Source organism: Hippopotamus amphibius, chromosome 5 (assembly GCF_030028045.1).
Source record: "Hippopotamus amphibius kiboko isolate mHipAmp2 chromosome 5, mHipAmp2.hap2, whole genome shotgun sequence".
Taxonomy (NCBI): Eukaryota; Metazoa; Chordata; class Mammalia; order Artiodactyla; family Hippopotamidae; genus Hippopotamus; species Hippopotamus amphibius.
This window is the reverse complement of record NC_080190.1, coordinates 60,477,935-60,493,984: the sequence shown is the minus strand read 5'-3', so window position 1 is coordinate 60,493,984 and position 16,050 is coordinate 60,477,935. Positions and strand designations below refer to the sequence as shown.

The following is a 16,050-nucleotide window of genomic DNA, read 5'->3' as shown; positions in this document are numbered from 1 at the left end:
ATGTATTCTTTTCCATTATTTTTTATCATAGGATATTGAATATATTTAGTCCCCTGTGCTGTGCAGTAGGATCTTGTCTATCCAGCCTATATTGTTTGCCAGCTTATGCGTTGATGTTGGTTTCATGAACCTTTCCTCCTCTGGTTGTTGTTTCTCCTTCTGTCTCTAGGCCACCTTCTGTTGGTGTGAGACCATCTCACATGGGTCCTGAACAGCTTAAAAGCAGCTCTGCAAATGTCAGGGAACCCCTTCTCTTCTACTTTGTATCTCATTTCAGTGTGAAATCTCAAGCATCTCACAGTGCCCGCTGCAGCAAAAGGTTAATAGTCGTTTCTTTTTTTATGTACTGTAAATGCTCAATTCCTAAGGACAGTGTTTCAAGGCAAGTTGAGTGTAATTGCTAAATAATATAGTCATTCTCATTTTAAATGAGTAATACTTCCATTTGTTCCCAATGCTTCTACCTGCGTGTGTGTATGTGTGTGTATAGGCAGGCGTGGGTGAGACCTCCTCTGGGGGGAAGCCACGGCCATCCCATAGGAGTTTGCACATTTAAGCATTTGGGTTTTAAATGTTGTGCCACATCCTGAGCCTCTTAGGAGCTGCAGATTATGTATAATAGATGACCTGCATTTACAGAGATGTGTGCTATACAGATGTAAATGTTATTATAGCTTTTATATTTTATGTTCTTGTTGAAAGATCATTTTGTCTTTGAATAATATGGCCGTTCAATTTTTGGAGGGGAGGGGGTTATCTCTAAAAGAGGATATGAAATGGATATCGCACATCATATATTTCTTAAAAGTAATTTGGAATTTTAGGGTCTGGGATTGGGGCTGACTGATACACTGCCACGATGAGATATAACCCCTGGAAAATAACAGCACCAGCACATGCCTGCATCTGTCCAATCTCATAATTCACTTTCACATTGGATTATGGATGTCTGCGTTCAGTGAGTCTATCTTCCCTTTAGGTATTATTTCAGCCCTTTGAGATAATAAGGAAAGTTTAATTGCGTTGTTAATTGATTTTTTGCACAACATTATTACCTTGATTGATTGCAGAGTTGATGAAAATGTTAGACACAGGCAGCGTGGAGTATCAGCCCGGGAAGGAGTGGGAGCCTTGTGGAGAATAGATAACCTTGATGTTAAGAGCTATATCCTTCAGATATGTCTTCCCTTGACATATTGATGGCCCTTGAAAAGGGAAAAGCTGATTGTATGCAGAATGCAATCATTAAACCCACTTCAGCTCGCTGTTGATTAATTTGTTTTTTCCTGAAGGATCTAGTTATAGGGAAGGCCTCCCTTGTACCAACAGAAGCCATTTTCTAGGCTACAGCCTGTACTTAACCCTCTGGGTGCAGACAAATAATGAGGCTGGCGTGGCTGTGACAGGAAGGTGGTCTCAGGGTGTTTAGAAGGTGGACTTGACTCTCGCAGATATCCTCACCCTCAGCAACATGTTCCTTCCCCCACCATGGGGCTTATTTTCTCCCTGATACTAATTGTTTCAAAATTCCAAGGCCAGGCAGCCTTTAATTGAGACCTGGAGTAGGATGAAATGGAAACTTCTGATGCCCAGGAAGGTTTTTAACAAGGTTTCCAGTGGTTTCTGGAGAAGACATGGCACTCAGGAGTTTTGTTGTACATTAGGTAAAACCTTGAATAAACTCACTCCCATGATTGGAGGATTTGGTTCTTATTGGTGGTGGTGGTGGTGGTGGTGGTGGTGGAGGTGGTGCTGTGTGTGTGGTGGGGTGGGGGGGTGGGGGGATTGGTATGTAGAAGGATAAGAAGGGATTTCTGGAAACAGTTTATTATATTTTCAATTACTCCTCCACCTAGCCCTGTATAACTCTTACCAAGAAACATTTATGGAAAGCTGTCATGTTACCAGAGCCATCCTCATGGTACCGAAAATCAGGTTGATTGATCCGCTGCGTGATTGACCCATTGGACTCCTGCCCTGTTTCCCTCTCTCAGGCCCACACCACTTCATCCATAGCTGCCCAATCCTGGACAGAGACTGAGAGGGCAGGCCGTATGGGGAAAGGAGTTGGCTTGGCCAGCTGCAGAGGGATGGAAGCTCATATACATGCAGTGATTCTAGAGAGCACCATCTTCTAGGGAGGATGGTGGAGTGCCCCTTGGCCTCTCCCTGCCCCCACTTCTACACTTCTGGCTCATGGAGCATTGTGACTTCTTTTGCCCTCTTCTTCCCTTTGTGACTGTCCCCAATATTCATTTAAACCAAATTGTATTTGTATAGAATTGTTGGAGGCCTACCAAGAATTACATCATCTTCGTGGAGTCCTGAGCCCCCCAGGAGAGGTCATGTGGGCTTCAGGGCAGAAGAGAGATGCTCCCGAATCTCCCAGAGTCACAGTGTAGCCTGGAGATGGAATGACGCTATGGTCCAAAGCACAGTTTCTACTCTGTCGGCCACACCACCCCCTTCCCCCGTCCATTCAGAGTCTTTCTTCTGCTAAAACTAACGACTGGCGCTCAGGGAGTCTAATATCCACAGAGCCTGGGCCCTCAATTACCGTAATGGCTTATAATGAGATTTTGGCCAAGTAGCAGGTAGCAGGTTATTACTTCCTGCTCAGCGTGGGCAATGTCTACGCTGTTAATTTGTGTTGCTGAATGTGGCTCAGAGCTGGGCATCAAACTGTCAGAGCCAGATGTATTCTATTAGGTGGGAGGCTTACACCAGCCCATGGGCAATTTTTTTTTCAATATGGAGGCATGTTAACTCACCACAGGGTGAATCCTGACAAACTCAAGCCAGCCAAATAAAAGGGGTACTATTCCAAGCCAACAAAGTGGTATATTCCAGAGACAGATAACACCTGATACCACCCACTGTCAGCAATGTCTCTCTGACCCAGGCTATTCCATTGATAGGCAAGAAGTATATCCCTCTTAATATTGCTAGAGAAACTCTGGTGCCTTCATTAAGTTTTAATGAGGCTGACCCTAATGAAGGCCCTTATAATATGCTCTTCTATTGTTTACTTTGTCTTTATTTCGGGCAAGAAAAATGTACAAGAGGTCCATATTGCTCTTATAAACTGCTTTCTGCTATTAATTGTTACTTAACCTATAGTTTCTTTCTTTGGCATTAGCATATATATATATATACAGACACACATATATGTGTGTATATATATATGTGCTTTTTTTCAAAGCAGGTTAGACGATGGGGAGTTGAAGATCAGGAATTAATGAAAAATATTTTGGCGTTTTGCAATGAGAATTGCTAGTGCCCAAGAATTATGCTGTGCTCTCTGTAATGACATACTTTCGGTTATTTTATTTGTTATTTTTTTGGAATGCAAACTACTTTCTGTTAGATCATATATCAGCGGATTCCTTTTGTTTTCCTTTTGGAGAAAGCAATTTAGAGTGTCCTGGAATTAGGAAAGATTATAGTAATATCAGTACAGGAAAAGTTTTTTGGATTGTAATGAAGGGCAGATGGAGGCTGGACTAATGGGCCCAAGAAGGAAGGTCTTTTCCTCAATTCTTGCAGTTTGAATTATGACAAACCCAGTTGTTACTGGGTCTGCTTAATTTTATTTGAGAGGTTCTTTTTTGCAGCTTGAAGAATGAAAAAGAAAAAAAAGCAACTTGTCTTTATTTTCAATGACTCTCTTGAGAAATTTTAGCCTGAAGAACCAGACAGAACTGTGGATGCTTTTCCCCCTTTTGATGTGAGCTTTCTAATAGGAACAGACCTGAAACCCAAAAGCAAATTTCTGCTTGAGAGCAAAGCCAAAATTCCCATTCAAGCTCTGCAGGAGGACCCCCGCTGCTCACATTTGTTCATATAAGATTTTGTCATTTTAGAGAGAGGCTAAAGACTTTCTGGGAAATTTTTTCTACAAGTTTTTTTTTCTTATACTTCATAAATTATGGTTTGTAGGTTCAGTTCCAATCTACTTATCCAAAAAACTCTTTTCTTCTTTTCTTCTGTTAATGTAATCTGCACAGCACTTAAATTGAAACGTTCATGTTTTTTGTTGTATAGTAAAGGGCTGGAGCAATCCATCATCATCATCATTATTACTTTACGTAATTGTGTTTGTTTTCAGACTCTGTTATTAGGAAAACAGTAAAACCTCCATTTACTAAAACGCGATAAACTAGGAATCTCAATCAATCAAATATTTATCTCTGAATTTGCGTGGTCTTGATTCTACAAGAAGAAAAGCTAATGTCAAGGGTTTTACTTTTTAAAAAGGGGAAAAGGGGCCCTTTTAGGTTGTCCTAGAACATTGCTTCTTAAAATGTGGTCCCCTAATCTGCAGCATCACTGCCACCAGGGAACCAGCAAAAATGCAAATTCTTGGCCCCAACTCAGACCTACTAAACCAGAAACTTTGGGGTGGGGCTCAGAAATCTCTGCTTTAATAAGCCTTCCAGGTGATCTGAGTGCAGGGGAAAGTTGGAGAATCACGTTCCTGGGGACAAGCCATGCAGTTCTTCCACCTGTCAGTGTCCAGGAATGTGTAGCAAACTCTGGGGTTCAGAAGAAGTATCCTGAGATCCTTTCATCTATTCCACAATAAGAAGCAATCTACTGAGTATCTCCATGCCCCAGGCCTCATGAAGCATGGATGAAGAGCCGTCATCTCTGCCCTTGTGGGAGCTCCTATAGAAAAGATGTCTTAAGACCTTGAGAAATGTTCAATGAGCAGTCTTCCCACCCTAGTGAAACCTCTGAACTGTATCATCCTCACTATAAATCCTTAAAAAAATCCTCATGGGTGGTCACCATGAGGTACCTAGTAAGACAGTGAAATTGAATTTGGTTTTGCATAGTGTTTCATGTGTGAGAGAAAACTCAAAAAAGGTTTCTAGTGAACCACGAGTTAATGAGATAATTTAATTAATTAACTGGAACCCAACATTTCCCTAGTGGCTAGTCAATCCCATGACTGTTACATTAGTAAAGTCTCAGGGAAGAAAGCGTGAGAGCTGTTTTACATTTGCTTCACTGCCCATGTGAGCGGGCTCTCTGCTGACTTGGAGAGTCACACCTGGACTCCACTTGCCTCTAGTCCAGTAGATCCAATTTTTGTTTACTCCCTTCTCTAATGGAATCCACTCATTTATTTGAATTACAGAAAATTCTACTTTAAAATGCCAATCCCTAGAATATCATACCTTTATTGCTGTTTCGAAATTAATGATATGTTTGAAATCCCTGGAAACCCATGAATACCTCTTTTCTCCTAAAGGGAGGTGGTCATTTGTTGTTCTAGGTATGAAAATAATCACTAGCCCATGGGCCAGAGACCAGTGATGGGCAGACCACATGATAATCAAACAGAAGCTGGAATTATGATTTTATTTTTGAGTAGCTTCTACCTCTCTTTTCTTTTTTCTTTTTCTTAATTTTTATTGGAGTGTAGTTGATTTACAATGTTGTGTTAGTTTCAGGTGTACAACAAAGTGGATCAGTTATACACATATATCCATCTGTTCTTTTTCAGATTCTTTTCCCATATAGGTTATTACAGAATATTGAGTAGAGTTCCCTGTGCTATTCAGTAGGTCCTTGTTGGTCATCTATTTTATATATAGTGGTGTATGTATGTAAATCCCAAGCTCCTAAATTTATTTACCTGTCTTTTCTGATTAACCTGAGCAGATACTCTAGAGGGAAGACAACGGCTGGGTGGAAGGCAGCCAGGATTTGCGTGGAAGGAGTGTGCTTACTTTTTGTATGTTTCATTGACCTGGTTTTTTATTTAATTTTTATGTTTTTTTACTTTTTTCACTATTAGATGGTGATTTGTAACTCTATGCCATTGAGTGGCATGTTTCCTTTTTGGTCTTCCCTGATAAAAATGATTTTTTTCTAAGAAATGTGGGAATCTATCTCTGCTTATCTTTGCATGCTTCTTTACATTTATATAGGTGATATGCAAATATCCCCAACCCTGAGCCTGGAAGATTAATTAGAGCAATTGATGGTAAAGAAAATTAGTCCCTGAAATCGAGATCAGAGGCATCCACAAAGGGGGGGGTCAAGAGTGGGAGGGGATCTGGCAGCCCCATTCCCAGAAAGCCTTCAGCACAGATTGAGCAAACATGACATATTGATCATTACAGAACCTATAATTGGTGACCAAAAGCACAGTGTGACTTTAATGGCCCTCCCTGAACCATTGCCATCCTTTATTTTTTTAAAGAAAGCAGCTGTTTTTCCTAAATTCATGCTGCCCTCTAGTGGCCGTGCTCCCAACCTCACGTGAAAGGTCGAAACGATGAATGTGGAGATAATGGTGGGAATGGCAGAGGTGGTGAAAGGGTGAAATTTTTTTCTTTTCCCTCTCCTGTCTGAAACATTTCTGAGTTCCTCGGTCAAAAACTTAAGAAATAAAAGTGAAGCGGTACCATTAGACCACTGTCCATTTTGACTGACAGCCTGGTTTATGGGATGTCCATCGGTGAGCAGCATTTGCATCCCATCTTGCTGTGCACTTTGGAATCCAGCCCATCACAGATCCATTAAACTCCACTTAGAATAGGGAGGTGGGGGGGAGGGGACACACTCACACCAACCTGGCTTTGAAGATTCAAGTTTCTCCAGCGGGGGGGGGGGGGGGGGGGGGGGTGGAATAGGCAGGAGTCAGCCTAAGTCAGGCTGTGGATCTTTGACATTCTCCTGTCCTGAGGGCGGCGTCCTATAATTCAGAGGGATTCGGACTAGCAAGCATTGCTGGGACATCCCTGGGGGTCCAGTGGCTAGGACCCCACGCCCCCACTAAAGGGAGCACGGTTCAATCCCTGGCTGGGGAGCTAACATCCCACAAGCAAGAAAAAACAGATAGCATTGTAGTTGTATCGTGTCTGATCTGGTACTGTGACTTTGGGGAACTCCCCTTCCTCCTTTACTGAACATGAAGACCTTTAAATTCTGTCCCAGTGAAAATTCTTCAATACATTTAAAGAAATACTTTCAAAGAAAAATTTCCTAATCTGCGTTCAAGCTTACTAGGAAGTACAGCAAAATAATAAAGTATCATAGGAGTGTAGAAGTAAATCATTGTTTAGGAAGTCGGAGAGAAAACTGTTTCTGGCTTCCTTCTGAAATGGCACACAAAAAAACGTAACCTGAGAATAAAACCCCAAATTTGGAGTGCTAAGAAGATTTAGCAGGGGTGGGTTGTTGGTTGGTTTTTTGTTTTTGTTTTGTTTCGGTTTGGTTTTTTGAAGGGGACATGTTGTGGGTGCATGGAAATATTTACTCAATGGCATTTGAGCGCTGATATTTACATGTTCCTCTTTGATTGAAATATAGCATGTGTCGAGGTAATTACTGATGTTCGAAAAAGGGAGCAAGGGAGCCCACCCTCAGACCTGGGATTCTTTCCCATCTGTCTCTGCCTACCCAAAGGAGCCCTGATACAAAATAATTTAAAAAGCATTGACATCTGAGGAGAAGCATGTTGACTGTTTCCTTTCCAGGATTCACATCATGGAAACATCCGCTGCCAGATAACTTTTAAATCTGTCAGCTTAATATTTCCTCAATGTAGAGAGAACACTGAATGGCCGGGTCAGGTCTGGGTAGGGCCACAGCATGTGCGACTGGAGCTCAGATGCCTGGGCTCGCACTGGGACAGTGGATCTGGTTACCAGGCATCTGCTCAAAGGTGCAATTATCTCTGGGACTTGCACCCGATTTCACATTTCCCACTAACAGGTTACGTGAGGGACAGACTGGCCCTGCATTGTGGGTTGTTTTTTTTTTTTTTTTTAATCCTCTTCTCTTCTTCTAAAATGACAAGCCTCATTCAGCTACGCTGGGAGCCCGGAGTGCATTTTCCACAGGCTCCGACTTGTCACATGTCAACTTGTCTGCCGCTCACGTGACTGTTCCCGCAGCCTCCCTGGGCTGAGAGGCTGGCTTCTCAGCCTTGCATTCCTCTCACCTTCAGTAGAGATTTTGCCAAGATACTTTCCCTGCTGACTGGTCTCCTTCCCCTCCTTTTTTCTTCCTTACAAACACACGGGTGAGACTTGACAAGGCCCAGCATTTGTCTAAGGAGGCTGTATAATCTGTTCTCTCTCAGTGGAAAGTTTAACCTTCCATCAGGCCTCGCTGGAGGGGGCTGAACATTGGGGCCAAGTGTCCTTTTCTCAAAGGGATATGGTGCCTGGCATTTGTGTCAGCTTTCTTTCAGGATATAGATGCATCCAAACCTCGGATTAGGTGGCCCCTACTGTGTTTTTTTGAATGTTTCGTGGTAAAAAGCAGTGTATCATAACCCACAGTTTAGTTCCTCTTCACACACCCAGAGTACTTAACATTTGTCCTGCGTACTCTTGGTGCTAAAAATAAATAGAAACTACCATTTACAACTGACAGTAACTAAACCTGCACATAATGCAATTTACTGTGGATGAAAACGTGACCAAAGATTTATATCTTGTCGGTGTATTGAAAACTGCACAAAATTCACGAGAAGGAATTAGCCTTTGTAGGAATAATGAAAACAAAATAAAACTGAAGTGAACGAAAACGACACCCAATAAAATGTGTTGTCTAAACTTCAGCAGAGGACTCAAGTCTTCCTGTCACAATTTAGATCTGTAAAATTTTACTTAAGGAAATGTAACCTTGTGAAAATAAATGGCTTAAAGAGATTTAAAAGATATAACCGGTAAAATTTGATATTTGCCAAAAGCTGATGGAGGAATTTCACCTTAATGTAAAAAAATTACATGGAAAAGAACTGATCCCATTGAAAATAAACTCAGTAAAAGAGAAACAAAAATATTAAAAATAGAATATGGTTTAACTTTGAATTTAAAAATTAAGGAATTAAATTGGCAAACTGTACTTTGCTCTGCATAATTAATGCTTTCTGAAAGAAAACGTACCAGACTAGTTTATGTTTTATATTCATAAGCCTGAGGCCAAAGCATCCTTGGGGTCAAAATGGCAGAATTCAGATGTCCACCATTGCAAAATATCAGGGTGAGCAGAGCAGGGTGAGAATACCCCTCCTGGGGTTATTTTATATACTAAAGGAGAAGAGTTCAAAAGCTTGCACTCATTAGAAGGACTAGGCGACCTCCCTTGAGCAGCGCTGTTTGAGGTGGTCACTGCAGTACTTACAAGGACGCCATGCCCACCAGTCCACAGAGAAGACAGCAGGAGCCCTTATCGACATTTTGGGGTTTAGCAAGCGTTGCGTGACCATGGCACCGCATTCCCAGCCACGATGCAGATTATAAGCTGAGACACTTGCCTGAAATCACGCTCAGCTGGCTTGGGAGGAAGTCTCACTTTCTTTGTCTTCTCTACCCGGCCCCGTGGGTCAGGTGGACAGCCTTTCCCTGTTTCATTTCCAACCTAAATCTTCCAAGATGGATGTGCAAATGAAAGGAAAATGTGCGCCACCCCCCCCCCCATGGAGGATGGACTTTGTCCTTCCCCACAAACTGCTTCCGAGCAACTCCTTCCCTTAAGACTATTTTAAAATCTCTCTTTTTTTCATTTTGCCTTAGTGTTTAAGCAGCTTACGCTGAAGGAGGATGTCATGCTAGGAGCCTGTAATTCTGCAGGCTCTGCTAAATCCTGTGCGATGTCCACGGCAGAGCTGATAGTCCATCACACAGGCTGACCTCAGGGTGTTGCTCCAGCCACTTCTCAAGATCATAAAACATGGGTGTTTATTCCTTCCCAGTTCCCAGTTTACTCAGGACCCGCACAGAACAAAGAGCGAGGAATGTGCTTTCTGGGGAATGTCCTTTCCCCTGTATGATGTTTACAGCTCTTAAGGCTGGATGATAAGGTTCAGGCCACTGCTCTCTTTCCAACCAGACGTCATGATTGCTTTGTTTTTGTGGGAGGGAAGTGGTGAGCGTAAAAGCAACACCAGCGTTGAGGAACTGAGGCTGCGGCCTTCTGTTCCTTTGCCCTCTTCTTTAGTAAGGCAAATATTTAAGCTGTGTATGTTTTTAAGACGTTTCAAATGCCTGTTGTCTTAACGGAAGTTAAAGTGTGAGCGTTTAACGATTGAAGTTCCTCACTTTGTGGATTCTGTTTAAATTGTGTACAGGTAATTTTAATGGTATTAATTTATTCAAATATTTATTGAACACCTCCTTGGTACTAAGTACTGTTTGAAGCACTGAGTATTAGAAATCGGGAAGGAGGGATTATTATACCGGTGACATGTTAATGGTTTGTGTAGTGTCACACAGAACCTCCTGTAATGGACCAGAAAGACTCTCGCAGCACGCTTTCCAACTCTGTCACTGGGCCCACCCACATCTTCACAACACTGTCATCACTCTTCAGGGGCCGTGAAGAGGCTAGTTCCTTGCTTTACTCCTACAGATTGGAGAACAGGAGTCCTGCGAAGAGCCCTCTCTCCGTTGCCTGTTTTGTGGCACTGATTGGAAGGTGCTAGTGATTAAAATCTGTTTGTCATTACACAGTTACGCTTACAAACCTGTTTGATAATAGCATTTAAAACAATGATTACCGAAACTAACATTAATAGTGATAATAAAATCGATGCTGTACTTCCTCTATTTTACAAATATGAATTTGTTGGCGCAACCCCGTATTCCATCATCAGATAAGTTTTTGCATTTGTATGAGTAAAGATATTATTCTTTCACAGCTAAAATATGAATGGTACACCACTTACTCTGATATTTAGTCTTTAGTTCTGTTGAATATAGAGTTAGGAGACCCGAGCTTATGTCAGAGCTGGGGGATGTGGGCTAATTAGCGGTAAGCGCTTCCCAGCTCTGGGTATGAAATACAGGCTGCAGGAAAGTTAATGAAAATTCTTTCCTTGGGGATTTTGAGGTCCAGCAAAGATCCCCTTCTGTATATTATGGGAATATGGGCTGGATGGGTTTCAAGAGCTGACTTGGTCCAAGTCAAATTTTGATTAACTGACCATTGGCTCTGCCTCCTACATCAGGCAATATGGAACCTGGCATCCTTATCTTCATAAGGGAAACATTCAGAAATGCTAAATCATCTATTTCAGAACTATGGTGGACCTCTGGGATATCTGGCCCCTTGCCCTCATCTTACAAATGGGGAAACCAGCCCAGTAGGGAAAGCTATGTGCACAGGGTCACTTAACTGTTAGGGGCAGAGCTGGATTTAAATACAGGTCTTCCCCCACCTCCCATTACTAAGTAGATGGTAGGCTGAGGCCATGCAGGAGGTCAGAGTCCTGGGGTGTTTGCTGGGCTTTGCGTGGGCGTGTAAAGATGTCCTTCCCAGGACACTCAGGATTTTCCTCAGCACTGGCCTGGCCACTGTCACAGCAGCATATTCAAGAAGAGAGGCTGAGTCCCACCCCTCTGCAGGCAGCCCCAAGGCCATAGCTTAACCTGCATCATTAGAACACCCATTTCAGTGGGGGGAAACACTTAAAAGATAAAGAACCTCTTTAAAACAGATTCTTCCCAATATGGTTTTTCCATAACTGTAGTTGTAAGAGTTTACAGCAATGGCAGAGCTGGCTACCTCAGAAAAATTAGGAGTCTCATTTGGCAGGAGAGGATTCCCAAGGAGACAGGGCACTGTCATTTTTTCAGGGCCCCCCAAAAGAAACCCCCACACAAACAGCTACACATTGGCCTGATGCACAGCAAGCCTGCTTCATTTATTATGGCCAAAGCCAGATATTTTAATTAAAAACACTACACACGCCGTTAAACGTGTTATTCCCCTTCTAGTCCCAAGACGTTTCGAGTTCGAGGAGATACAAACAAGTGAATGCATTGCAGATGTACGCAGAAACCACCGCCTACCGAGTCACCACCAGTGGGTTCCCGGAGCTCCTCCCCATCAAAATGTTCTTTGCAAGCAAACAGTTTCCTCTGTAATTTTCACAGTTTATGGCAGTTGCCATGATGGGGGAGGGAAGGCCGGCGGGGAGAGGAATGCAGCCGCCACGTCCCTTCATTTATGAGCAGCTCCTATTAGTTTACAAATAACCTTCACAATAAATGAAGTCTTACGGCTGCACATGGGACTGGGCTTTTTTTTTTTCTCCCTTGTTCATGTCATTTACTTATTTATTTATTAATCACAAAAGCCCCATGTGGGGGGTAATCCCTTCCCAGCTGTGAGCTCACGTAGGCATCTCAACAGAGGCAACCACTTGCTTAATTTAAGCAGTCGTAGGTGGTTCAAGTTCAAAAATCTCATCCGACTTTAACTGTCGCTGGCTGGACCACCTTTCTCCCCTGGGGAGCAGCAGCAGCTGGATTTCATTGTCAGCTGCCAGGCTGTCCCCACGCCTTCCTGGAGGAGTCCGCAGACTGCCTTCCCTTTCCGGATTTTATTCAAGGTGACAGCTCCTCACACCTGATCACCTCAAGTAGCCGGGATATTGGGAGGGATGAGTGTGGTCCTCCTGCAGAGCCCAAATTTAGATTGACTGAGGTCATCCTCCGGCCTCGTGACCCCAGCGCTCTGACAGAACAGGGCTGCCAGGAACTTGGCCGTGGCAGCGAGTTTTGTAGTGATGTCTGGGGAGAAGTGTTCTGCGGGAGCAGGCAAAGAAGACCCCAAGTGCTAGGGAGTGATGTCAGCTTTCATTAGAGCAACAGACAGTGTTAGAATATCCTTGGCATAATATGGCTCTGGTATCTCTGTCAGCATCTCTGTTTTCTGTCACCGCACACAATCCTGGGCCTGTCTCGAGCCCTGACAGTGTCTTTTCAGGTCAGGTTGTTGCCAGGCCAGAGACTAGCTCTGCTCCCCACCACATAGCCCCTTTGTTTGAAGTCGGTCCTCTTGTCATTAATGCACTTGACGTCTATTTAAATCTGAGGGTGAGCGCGGTATCTGTTTTCCCGTCAAGAGATCATTGACAATATTAATACCTCATGTCCTTGCCTCATTTTCCAATCTCTGACACGTTGCCACAGTCTCCTGCATTCATCAAACAGCCCTCTCTCACCGGGGTGTCTGTAAACAGTCTTGCTTCCAGGCCCAAAGGAACAGGGCAGGCCTTAAAAAGGACTTTTATCAATGCCGACCAGAAAGAAGAGCTGAGGAGCGTGGCTCAGAACACATCACCTCCCTCCACATTACGGCCCACATTCAGGAATATCCAGCCTGTTTCTAGAAGGGCACTTGCTGTCCAGTTGTATCTTGACTAAGCAAGGTCTGTAGTTGAGGTTTACCACAGAGAGAGCGCAGAGAAAGGAAATTCAATCCCAAATGCGCTGGAGAATTTCCTGGAGCAAATGCATCCGCTGGAGTTGTGCGTGTGTGTGTGTGTGTGTGTGTGTGTGTGTGTGTGTATCTGCCTTTCGTTCTTTTACTCAAGAGAAAGACTATGTTCTTTATAATATCTGACAGCCCTATCCATTTCTTTTTATAAAAATTCCTGCTGTCCTGGTACTGTAGAAAGAAATTAACATCCCTCGGCCTCATCCTTCCAGATTCTTGAGGGTTTATTGGAATCAGTTATGTTGAAGGAAGCCCCTTGTGGATTTTCAGAGACTTCTGAGACACTCCCACCCAGGCCTGTAGGGGATGCTGTTCCTGGAATGCAGCCTTAACAGCCATGCCCACAGACTTGTCTTGGCATTGGTGACAGTATTAGCACAACTCCAGGTACTACGTAATTCGGCACAATAAAGGGAACAGCTCAATGCCAATAGCCAAAGCAATAATTTAGACCCCAAGAAGGGTCTCAGGGAGGTTTCATCCAAGCTCAATGTTTCCAGGCACCAGACCAATACTGAAAAGAACTTGGGGATTGAGGGCCAAGGAGAAAGTATGGCCAGAGGGGAAGAGTGGTCCACAGTGAACTTGCTCAAGGGACCATGGCAGGAAGTAGAGGTGATGACAGCCACCCAAGGTCCATTCTGAGGCCATGGAATGATGTCATCCTCTCCCTATGGCCAACTTGCCGAGATTCTGTGACCCCAGCAATTCTCCTCTTTGTCCCAAGCCATCTGAACCAAGTTGCATCTGCCTTGGCTTTAAAAGTTTCTGAGTCATTTTTAATCCCTGTTTAAGAATATGATCTGTGGTGGAGAAACATGTCCTGTACAATGACCCAAGTATTTACCACATAGGCCTTCTGATGTGAAGAACCTGGATAATTTCAAGTGCTAATTTATCCCAATGAATAGTAGATGGTGGTTGTTGGTTTCACACTATCAGAATAATGGGGGGAAAACATGTATATAGATAGCTATTTTTACAGACAGATTTGTAGCTTATGAATTTATGTTTTATGGACACTTTTTTTTCTGGTTGTGCACACTTCAGAGACTCAAGTACTATTAGTAATAAGACAATTCCATGAAGCTGAATTTGAAGTTTGTTCTTCTAAAATTAGAAGGAAAAAACCCAAGGTGGCAAAAAGCAAATTGTAGTCACAGATATTTTCTTGAAGAAACTGATGTTTTCGTAGTAATCCTACAAACCTTTCAAAATAACTATGGCAGGTGATTTCTTAAGGATATTTAGAATAAACACTGAGTTGATTGAAAGGTTTGACCTTATTCTAGGGGCATTGTTTATAGTTAAGTCCTCTTATGATCTCCATGAATGTCAGGAAAGCTGTATATGCAGCCACAAAATTATTTAAAATAAAACCAAAGGTGAAAATCAAGTGCGTTCCAAGCCGAGAATGCAGTTCAGGACCCCTGTAAGAAGAAGCTGTTTAATGTCGGAGGCTCTGTTACTTTCCGTGTGGCATTTTGTGAACACCACCATTCTTCCTTAATCATCCATTATGTACTCAATGTCTGCTGGGATTTGGAAAGTTCTCTCTGGAAATGAACAAAATTGATTCATGATAAAGGATTTGAAAAGAGTCACATTCTGGGAAGATTGTTTTATATCTTTTGTTTGGGCTGGACCCATCTTTAAACTCTTAATTTTCCATTTTTAGAAATTCTGCTAAGAGAACTTACAGAGAGAAGAGGGTTATATAGGTACTTTGTTTTAAGAAGTAATTGAAGAGAAAAAAAAAAAAGTAATTGGCCAAAGTAGAAATTCTCTAAAATGTGGAAGAGAAATCATGTAGGAAAAATGTTATTCCTAGGAGCCTGTACTCTGGTGACATTTTTTTGAATGTCAACTCTGAGGACAAGAAAGTAGGGTCCTTCCCTTCTGGGGCTTAATCCATTTGCTGCTCCCCATGGGCTCTGTGATTATGTTGTATTTCTGCCTTGCAGCACCTGTGTTTTCTTGCTGTACTACTTGTGCCACCTGTAATGATGTGTATCTTTTTTTGGCAGGTGTCCTGGGGAAGTGTCGCTATGTTTACTATGGGAAAAACTCAGAGGGCAACAGGTTTATCCGCGATGACCAGCTCTGAAGGCAAGTTCTATATGCCTTAGCCAGTGACGTGAGAGTAAAAGAAAAAAGGGAAAGCAAAAATAAAGAAAAAGCTAAATGAAAAGACAATGGCCCACCAGGGTTTTCTGTGGGAAAGCTATGACTTCAGCTTTTGGTACCTTCTGCTGACTTTGCCAGGCCTGTCAAGATCATCCTTCTGCCTTCGACTGAGTGGTCACATAGAGATTGACATGATTGCCCTTAAGCAGGTCTTATCCACCAGGGTGACAGACAGCAGTGGCGAAGCACCAGGGCTGACAGGATGAACACCATGATGGATTGCCTGGCCCCTCTACCGCTCACAGGGGAGCAGAGGTCACACCTGGGGCCTCCCTGAGCGTGCTCAGTGGCTGGAGTCAAGTGAGAGACTGTGTCTTTCGCTTGCCTATTGAGTAGAGATCCTTCTGATACCATTGTGCTGTGGGTTGATTTTTAGTGAAATAGTCACAGTTTAGAGATAGGCTTCTCTCCCTTTTGTCCCTTAAATCTTAATCTCTTGTATTCTGCACAGTCCCCTCTCACCCCGCCCCCCACATCATCCTTTAGCACCTTTATCACGGGCAGTGCATTTCAGTTTGCAGTTTTTCAGAGAACACAAGAGGTAAGTTCTTAGCCACGTTGTACATTTATGGCAAGTTTTGCGTTCTTACAATTCATGTATTGGTGTAAGTT

General features: G+C 43.0%; 1 protein-coding gene across 1 annotated transcript in view; it reads left to right on the top strand.

Moving 5' to 3' along the window:
• LRMDA (leucine rich melanocyte differentiation associated) overlaps positions 1 to 15,437 on the top strand; it is a 1,013,857-nt gene extending 998,420 nt beyond the window's left edge. The window contains exon 7 of the mRNA XM_057734349.1: positions 15,279 to 15,437. Within this exon, the coding sequence (XP_057590332.1) occupies positions 15,279 to 15,358 (80 nt within the window). The 3' untranslated portion in view covers positions 15,359 to 15,437. The remainder of the gene's footprint in view (positions 1 to 15,278) is intronic.
• Positions 15,438 to 16,050: the final 613 nt, after the last annotated feature.